Source organism: Triticum urartu, chromosome 6 (genome assembly GCF_003073215.2).
Source record: "Triticum urartu cultivar G1812 chromosome 6, Tu2.1, whole genome shotgun sequence".
NCBI classification, from domain to species: Eukaryota; Viridiplantae; Streptophyta; class Magnoliopsida; order Poales; family Poaceae; genus Triticum; species Triticum urartu.
Window position 1 is genome coordinate 441878755 of NC_053027.1, and position 8518 is coordinate 441887272.

Genomic DNA, 8518 nt, shown 5'->3' on the forward strand with positions numbered 1-8518 from the left:
CGTGTGCCGGCGCGCCCAGGCGACACCCGGCCGCTTGGGTTCGGGGCGGGATCGTCGGCTCTGTATTTGGCCCAAACCGGCGCTAAACGAGATCCTGAAGGCGCGATTGGGCCGATTTTCGGTCACCGGCGCTAAAAATTCATCTAGGGGAGGGACCTGTTGAGAACACGGCTGGAGATGCTCTTACATTACATAGATCCTTAGGTCTTTTGGCCTTCAGTTTTGTTCGTGTATAGGTATAGCAGGGGCACTTCAGACAAATAGTACTGCGTTGCACGCACAGCAGAGCAGAGATGGTGTTGGTTTCTAAATAGAAGTACTACTCTGGTACGTAACTTGGTAGGGGTCCGTCTGGACTGAAGCGTGGCTGTACTTACTGGTCACAGGCGCTGCAAATCTCGACGGATGTTTGAATGTGCAGGCCAATAATCTGGCCAAGACAAACAGGGAAAATGCCATTTGAAAATCTGTAGATGAAAAGAGGAATTGAGATGTTCAGGTTGCACAGGAAACATGGCAGCACTGATACATATATAGATACACTCATGTGATGACTGAGGATTGATTTTCTGCCGCAAAGAAAGGATTGGTAAATCAGCAGGCACTTCAGTTGGGATCACGGGGAATAGATAGCCCGGACCCCGGAGGCGTTGCCCCAACTTATCAGCAGTAAAACATGACACGCTTCACGTTTTCCTTGAGCTCAGGCAGAGGCTTAACAGCAACATTCCCTGCAGCTCTACTGCCGCCGCGTGCACCAGGAGGGGCACGGCTTGTCGTGGCACCGCTCGCGACCGAGCCACCATCGGAGGTATCCGGTTCCATGTAGAACCGAGCTCGAAAAGCCGCGAGGTGAGCATAGTATGCCGGAGGCACTGCACATGAAACCAGTACACTGAGAATAATGCTATACAAGAAAGTCCGATGATTTTCAACATCAACTAGGTATAACCGAACGGAGGTTTTGATGCATCCTCTGCTTACCAATCGATACAGAACGGGTGCACCTTGCGTAGCTGCAACAATAGGGCAATTAACGGTCAAGTTTACTGGTCATAATAAGCATATAAAAGTCGGAACAGGATTAGCGTGACGGTAACTTACGTGTAACACAAATTGTTCGTGAGAGTCTGTAAACCATCCGCGGTAAAATTGTTCTCATCCCAAAGGACATGGTAATGCGCAGGGCGGCTTGTTCCCTGAAAGTAATGTAATGTAAGGTTAGATCAAGTCAATCCCATCAGAATGCTCTCATTTCTACCTGTACAGAAAAACTCACCTGAATACCAGCATGGCTACAAAGGTAGAAATCGAACTCGGTAGGATGGCATATCTTTGAATCAACCACAGTACCTAATAAAATAAGATATAAGATGGTAACTAAAAGTTGACTCTGAGTTCAGTAATTGAGCTTTCATGCATGGAGTCGAGAAGCTACACAAAGCAAGTAAACTCGCTAACAAGGCAAACAACTCACCAGGCAGTATGTTTCCACTTTTTGTGTCAACACTTCGCTGATCGTTGTGGTTATTAGCAAATAGCCGTGTATGATGGCGCTTCTGGACCACCACAAAGGTAACAGGTGGCTGATAATTGGACTCCAAGGATGCGCACGCCTAGGTTTGTTAAACAGCAAAAATGTTCAGACTCCATGCAGATCTCATGCGACAATATTTAGAGAAAACACAACCTCACCTTTCTAATCGCATCAAGCTCATACAACAGAACCTGATAGAACTGTCCTTCGCTAACACCATCCCTGAAAAAAAAATGTGTGAGGTTCTATACAATAACGCCAATTGGACATGCTTAAATTAAGATAGTACCTATAGAATATGATCCTTTGGGGTTTCTGTCCAGTTGATCTATGAAAGGAAAGGAGAAGTTCTCTGCATAGTCAATAGAACATGTATATTTAGGTATTGATGAGGTGCAAGTGAACAAGATTCAGGTAACTCCTAGCGACAGGCATTAATATGTATGTGTCCTCTGCGTGTTAAATTTGTAAAGTATTACACGCATACCGTTCAAACAATATTCAGGTGTTACAAGTGAACAAGATCATACCTAACCATTCCACCATTTACAGTCCCTCTCTGAGGATCTTGCCATACTTTAAAAAGATCTTGTATCAACTCCTGGCGACGGGTTTGTGCACTCACCAATCCAGCATATTTGGTGACCTCAGGCCAATCTTGAGAAGCAACAACCTGCATGAGCATAAAACCATTTACAAATCGTTGGATGCCCAGCATGACGAGAACATGACAACAGTAAAACTGAAAAGCGGATGCTTGGCATTGAAAGAGCAAACTTTTGCCCAGAATATAAGTTTTACTACAAAATAATGCATGCATAATGATTTAAGATTAACATGTTATGCACCTACAGCTGCAATGGAAGGGCTAGAATCTTCTCCAGGATGAGGATGGGTAACATCAGCACCAAATATAATGGTTGGTCTGTCACTAACAAGGGGAATTCTCCTTGACAGAGCATCAACAAGTACAGTATTTCTCCCTCCCACCTAAAGAGTAAAGGAATGTGAACATCAAGTATAGAAAAGAGTAAAGGAATGTGAACATCAAGCATAGAAGGAACAGAACTACAAACACCAGGTTCGTAGTAGACAGAAGCCACAGAACAGGACAAACCTTAACATTGATTTTAAGGGCGACGTTTGCAAGATACTGCTGTGTCGTCTTAAAAACATGTTTCGTGAGACAGCATTGAGAGACCAATCCAAGATCTGTCTCGCATATTCTTTTGAGATTACCTGAGGGAATGATAAGAACAACACAGCGTCAGAAATTGATAAGAATAATAGTTAGTATTTGTATTACATAATACACTAGTTATCGTTTAATTAGAGGGCATACCATAAAGAGGACCATTATTGTCAGGCAAAATTGCAATGAGCAGGTCAAGCTCCCTGCCCAGTGGTTTCAGAAGATTCATAGCATCTCGATAGTGTGCCCTGAGTGCTCTTTCTACATGCTCAGCTCTCGTACATAAAGGAGGAAGCAGAGGATCCTTTGAGAAGTCCTGTGGTGAGAGGATATGAAGCGTATGAGAGAGAACGTTAAAACAACTGAATGTAAATGAACATGTTGAAAAAAAATGTCTGGAGGCAGTGGATAATATAGACCTACCATTCCAGATATTTCGCACATGTCAGCCAGCTGACGACAGAAACTCCTGGCAGCACTATCTTGGACATTCCGAGCAAAGTTAATACATATCCACTCCTTAACTCTACCACCATTGACCATTTTCTACAACCAAATATTGGAAGCAAAAAATTGCATAGCATTTTCAAACAAATATTGGAAGAGATACACAGGAATACCGTTTATAATGAAGGATTTAAGAGCATACCTTATGCCTCATATTCCATTGGCCAATTCTTGGCAATACATCCTTCTCTCTGCCACTATCGTGGTACTTAAGCTAATAGATAAAAACAGTAATCAGACATCCAGGGAAAAGATGTAGCATATAAAATAGTGAGAGTTGAAAGATGTCAACCATGTGTTAAAACATTGAACTTACTCTAGGGGGAGGTAGGACTCGAGCTTCAACTGATGCAAGACGTTCATCAATCCTTATACCAAACTCCCGTGCATATGGATCCTCATGGTATGAGTTGTGATTCACCGTCTGGTAACCAGAACAAAACAAGAAACAGGTTCAACATGGAAGCCATTCTTGTTGTAGGAAGAGAATAAAACTGACTATGATTATATGCAAGAAAAATCATAAATACATGGTTATCTGTAGTGTTATACCACAAGGAGCAATTGCCTCCCATCAAGCCACCTTAGCATGTGTACAATATAAGGCAACACCAGATTCTAGTTGCAATAACAAGTTATTGGACATGTTTTCAAATATCACTACCAAGTCCAAATTAGCGTAAGAAAAAGGAAAACCAGGTCCACTAGAGTAGATAAATGATAATAGGAAATTGGACGAGCTTATATACATAGCTGAAAGCATGTGTGGCTAAACCCAGAAACAGGCCATCGCTAAAAATAACAAAGAAATCCACATAATAATACAGTGAAACAGAAATAAATCAGTTTAAAATAGTTCACACCACAAAATGCGGCAAAGTTACCTGCAAAATGTCCAGCTCCCGCTGTTGGGGATGCTGGCAGGTCACCTTAAGAAGAGCAGTTATCTGCTTCTCATTCAGTCGTTTCGAGTAACGCTGTCCCTCAACAATCTTACATACCTTCAAGGTAAAAGGAGGCAACATATGATATGAAATGGATGTTTCTATAACTCTTTAACTCTATGTAGCATGCCGAATGTTTTTACTGTTCAATATGTTCGAAAAGTATGACACGAAATAATACAGGTTGTTTAGGATGCCAACCTCCATCGGAAGAAAATTCGGTCTCTGTTGGTTACCCACTTGCAAGCAAGGTAAAGTGGTGTGCTGAATGTTAAAACCATACGTCTCCTGGAAGTACTTCAATACTGTCTTAACAGTACCATGATCATCTATAGGGAAACTGTCACATGCCAAACCAAGAAAGGCAACAATCAAATTAACAGTGCGATGGACATAACAGAGGGTTCACATCTAGGTGAGTGAACTACATACGTTAATTCTCTTGTTGCTTGTGAGGTAAGACCAAATATACGATACTTTCTGCGCATATTGCCTCTATGTGTGACCTCAACCTTTACACCTCGTAGAGCCTTCTTGATCTGATCAGTGAAAAGGAAGGAAGCTTGTCAAGTAAAGAGTAAGCACAGAGCTACAAATTAAGCATGTACTTGAAAACATACGAGTAAAATATAAAACCATGTGATAATCGATAGAATAACATAACCTTCACACGGTCAGCATCTGATAATGGTCTGACTGAGACGTTTCTGTTCAAGAGTTGTGCAATGAAATCAATCACAGGAAGAGGCTCAATGAACGCTGTAGATGACATATCTGCAAAGCAAAAATGTCAAGCTATTTCAAGATGCTAGAGAAGACCAGATCAATTTAATGACACTATATGATTCATATCTTAGGACTGGACTGAACATGGAACAAAGGTTTACCCACCAAGCATGGCACATAAATACAACATCTAAGATTCAAGATTTCCAAAAATAAATATGCTCCTAATATTGACTGCTATTTACCGAAAAAGGCTTTTGCCCCACTTTATATATAAAGAAAACCACCGCAGCCACAAAGTTCAACACAGGTCCACACACACACACACACAAAGGTAGCACGACAAATAGTACAGGAGTGTTCTGCTGAGGGCACAGCTCAACAAGCCCTGAAAATAAAAGACAAGGCGGTAGCAGATTATAAGGATATGGCCATATGGGCACGGGGCACGGGATGCCATATTGAGAGGGCAGTTCAAACTGTGAACAATTTTTCGATAGTGATGGCTCCTATATTTTTTCTCTAACATTATTAATCTATTGGAGCAAACATGGCTGATGTATCTGTAATTTGTGAACTTTACATACACTACCTACCAATCATCCTAGAAGCAAGAGGCCTGAGTAGGGAAATATTAGCGGATGGAAATTATAAACTTCATTGTAGCCAAAGCTATATTTACCAATAGCAATCCCCTTAAGTTATACTCCCCCCTTAACTTATTACGAAACAGAGGCAGTAATTCGCAAGAAGCAAGCAATAGTTATCAGTAGTCAACTGTTTCATCTACTACGAGTTATTCTTAAAATGGTCATTATTCTAAAGTGGAAACAATGATTGCTCGTCTCATAGTGGTACTATGGATTGTGAAGATAAAGAGTTGGGATCTAACCAATATTCAGTGAAAGTCCCATCTGTGTGGGCCGTATGCTCTGGTAAAAACCACGCCAACTTTCCAAGCCATCACCAAGTTGCTGGCGCCTCCCTAAGTTCGGCGAATAAAATGACCTGGCAACTGGGGAATACCTAAACATGAAAAGTGAAGAAATGTTCAACAGCCATGCTAAAACAATAGTATCATACATCCACATGGTGGGAAAAGATCACCTTGCAGTAGGTAATTCACGTAGAACAATGTCAAGCACTTGAATAGCTTCTTGAGGAGCATCTGGTTGCTTCCCAGCTAAAAACATAGCTAAATGATGGAGATCGGCACGCGCGGCAAATTTGATGGCGACCGTAAAATGTTTTTCGCGCCTTAAGGTAAGGAGATATATCAGCAAGGAACACAAACGTGTATCAGCTAATGGCTATGTCTACAATAGCAAACCTTTGTGCAACTTGCGCACCACCAAGTTTATCATCCTCATCCTGTAGAACAATATTAAAGGTCCTAGAAGTAAATGGCAACGGTCCAGCAGTATATAGGCTCTTCCTTCCATCATAGGCAGGAAGACGACCACCCAAAAGAGAATGTCTGAAGAGTGTTACAAGTTGTCCTATGACAGCACGATTGACACCACGGGAAGGAATGTCAGGAGTTATAGATACCTGATGTGATATCAAATGAAAGCTCATGAGAGGAACATATTATATGTTCAAGAAGTTCTGCAAGAATGAGACCTTACATCATACTGGTGAAGATCTTTATCAGGCAATTCAGCAGAGAAATGATTTGCTTTCACGATGCACCTACTGCCAAATGTACCCTTGCCAGGCCGCATTGGAAATCTTACTGATTTAGTCGACGATGGTGCTGATTGGATACCTTGTCTAGAGGAACTTTGACCTGGGATATCAAGTTGCTGAAACTGTAACTGGACTTGTCCAGTGTTCATCTCAACATGTAGTGAGGATGAGCCAGTTTCGGGTGGTGAAGGTCTAAGCACCGGAACTTGGTTCTGGACTTGTGGAGCTTGGTGCAGTTCGGGAAGTGTTACTGATGGAGTAGCAGGAACTCCGCGTCCATGACTCCCACTCCTATGCCCATCATGGTATGGTTGTGGTGTTCCTCTTTGGCGTGGGGCACCATGGCCATAATACCCATGTGCTTGATACTTAACAGGACCACCAAATGGTTGATGTGATGCTGGATCCTGAAAATGTCCACCAGAACTCAGGTGTTGTCCACCACCACGACCACCTTGTTGAGAATATTGAGTATTGGCATGTAGCCGACCGCCACCTCCATGCTGTTGAGCTCTCTCAACCCGCTGTGATGGATCCTGACCAGGGGTTCTTGGAGCACTGCGAGTTTCAGTACTTCCCCGTGCGCTAGGGGGGGTATATCTTTTATTTTTCACCATAGTTAAAGCTGCAAGGTGAAGCAAATAGTTTTACTATTGATGTTGGTAACATAAACAATAACTAGCAGGCATAGAAAGATGAAGAATAAAGAGTATCAAGACAGATAACACAATGACCAAGCACAAACTAGAATAAAGAGAACGGGAAATGATTAGCATTTTGCGTAGAATTGAAGAGCACTACATGTGCTAAATATTATGGCCTAAACTGGAAGACAGGATTTACAATTCTTTTCAGGCAGCAATGGGCAGAGTAACATATTCTTTATCAAAAGGAAAAACAAACTGAATCTTGTTGTCCAAAGCGAAACTAACAAAAAGAAACTTGTTTATATGCCATCAAACAGTGTCCACTTAAATCATACGCTACTGGAAATCCCTCAATTGCTTATGTTCCACTCAGCCACCGACTTTCTCGTTATTGCCAGTTCACTTTGTTAAAGTCCTCTGATACCTCAAGAAAAAGTTAAAGTCCTCAGTTAATTGGATCAATGCCCCCTTTTCCCCTCAGTGGTACATAAACAAGCTTAGTGTTGGTACTTCGTGGCATCGTGCTGCTACTGCCGTGTATCCTAATGTATTGACTTGCTCCTGCAGCTGTGTGCAAGCAGTGCTTGGTTGCAATTTTTCATGGAACTTTGTTTGCAATTTGAACATGGCAACTTCAAAACTCTTACATTTTTCTACGGAAACTTGAATGCATTGTGTTTTCAACATGACAACACGAAACCACCATGAAAACACAAAAAATTGCACATGGCAACACAAGCAAAACTGAATATAATCACAGCCTCATGACATTTTAACATGAGAGTTCAACATGAAAAATTACAGATTTCAGTACCAACATGGCAAATCTAAAAAATAAATTCTAGGATAATCATATCTGAATTTTCACATTACTAATTCCATACAGCACTTTATTGAAATCACGGTTAAGATCAAAACAAGTCCATAACATGGCTTATTCAACCGTGACAACGAACGAAATTTATTCTGCAGGTATGGAAAGGAAAAAAAAAACTTGCCGTGGCGGCATAGCTGGGCGTTGGCCTTGCTGTTGAGGTCTGGGAGCACGCTCTCGCTGTCATGGCGGCCAAGCGCGACTTCGCTGGACAAGGCGTGAAGGCCGACGGCATGGGGTAGGGCAACGTGGAGCGGCGCCAATCGTTCCCCCGGCCGTGAAGGGAAGAGGACGAATTGCTGGAGCGGCCGTCATGGTCTCTTGGGTTTTGGAGAGATGGGGCCGCCGGGAGGGGGCTCACCGGTCGCGCTGGCTGGGGTAGGAGCCGCCATGGCGGTGTGC

At 42.4% G+C, this 8518-nt stretch overlaps 2 protein-coding genes across 3 annotated transcripts; both read right to left on the reverse strand.

The window, feature by feature from the left end:
• Positions 1 to 453: 453 nt before the first annotated feature.
• LOC125514073 (protein argonaute 1A-like) lies at positions 454 to 8392 on the reverse strand. 2 transcript variants are annotated; one of them, XM_048679323.1, is made up of 23 exons: positions 8241 to 8392; positions 6535 to 7220; positions 6237 to 6457; positions 6014 to 6163; positions 5799 to 5932; positions 4845 to 4954; positions 4613 to 4719; positions 4382 to 4520; positions 4121 to 4237; positions 3553 to 3660; positions 3379 to 3450; positions 3153 to 3275; positions 2880 to 3045; positions 2655 to 2776; positions 2390 to 2527; positions 2068 to 2210; positions 1827 to 1889; positions 1696 to 1759; positions 1478 to 1616; positions 1280 to 1353; positions 1105 to 1199; positions 985 to 1016; positions 454 to 875 (listed from the first exon to the last, which is right to left on the reverse strand). In XM_048679323.1, the coding sequence occupies exons 2-23, from the start codon at positions 7210 to 7212 to the stop codon at positions 664 to 666; spliced, it is 3207 nt and encodes a 1068-aa protein (XP_048535280.1). In that variant the 5' UTR covers positions 7213 to 7220; positions 8241 to 8392; the 3' UTR covers positions 454 to 663. The 2 variants fall into 2 exon arrangements, with proteins under 2 accessions (XP_048535280.1, XP_048535281.1); XM_048679324.1 differs by lacking the exon at positions 8241 to 8392 and having other exon boundaries at positions 5799 to 5921; positions 6237 to 6405; positions 6535 to 6676.
• LOC125514074 lies at positions 7240 to 8351 on the reverse strand. Its single transcript, XM_048679325.1, has 2 exons — positions 8292 to 8351; positions 7240 to 8253 (listed from the first exon to the last, which is right to left on the reverse strand). Exons 1-2 carry the CDS (start codon positions 8349 to 8351, stop codon positions 8107 to 8109), a joined length of 207 nt encoding a protein of 68 aa, XP_048535282.1. The 3' UTR covers positions 7240 to 8106.
• Positions 8393 to 8518: the final 126 nt, after the last annotated feature.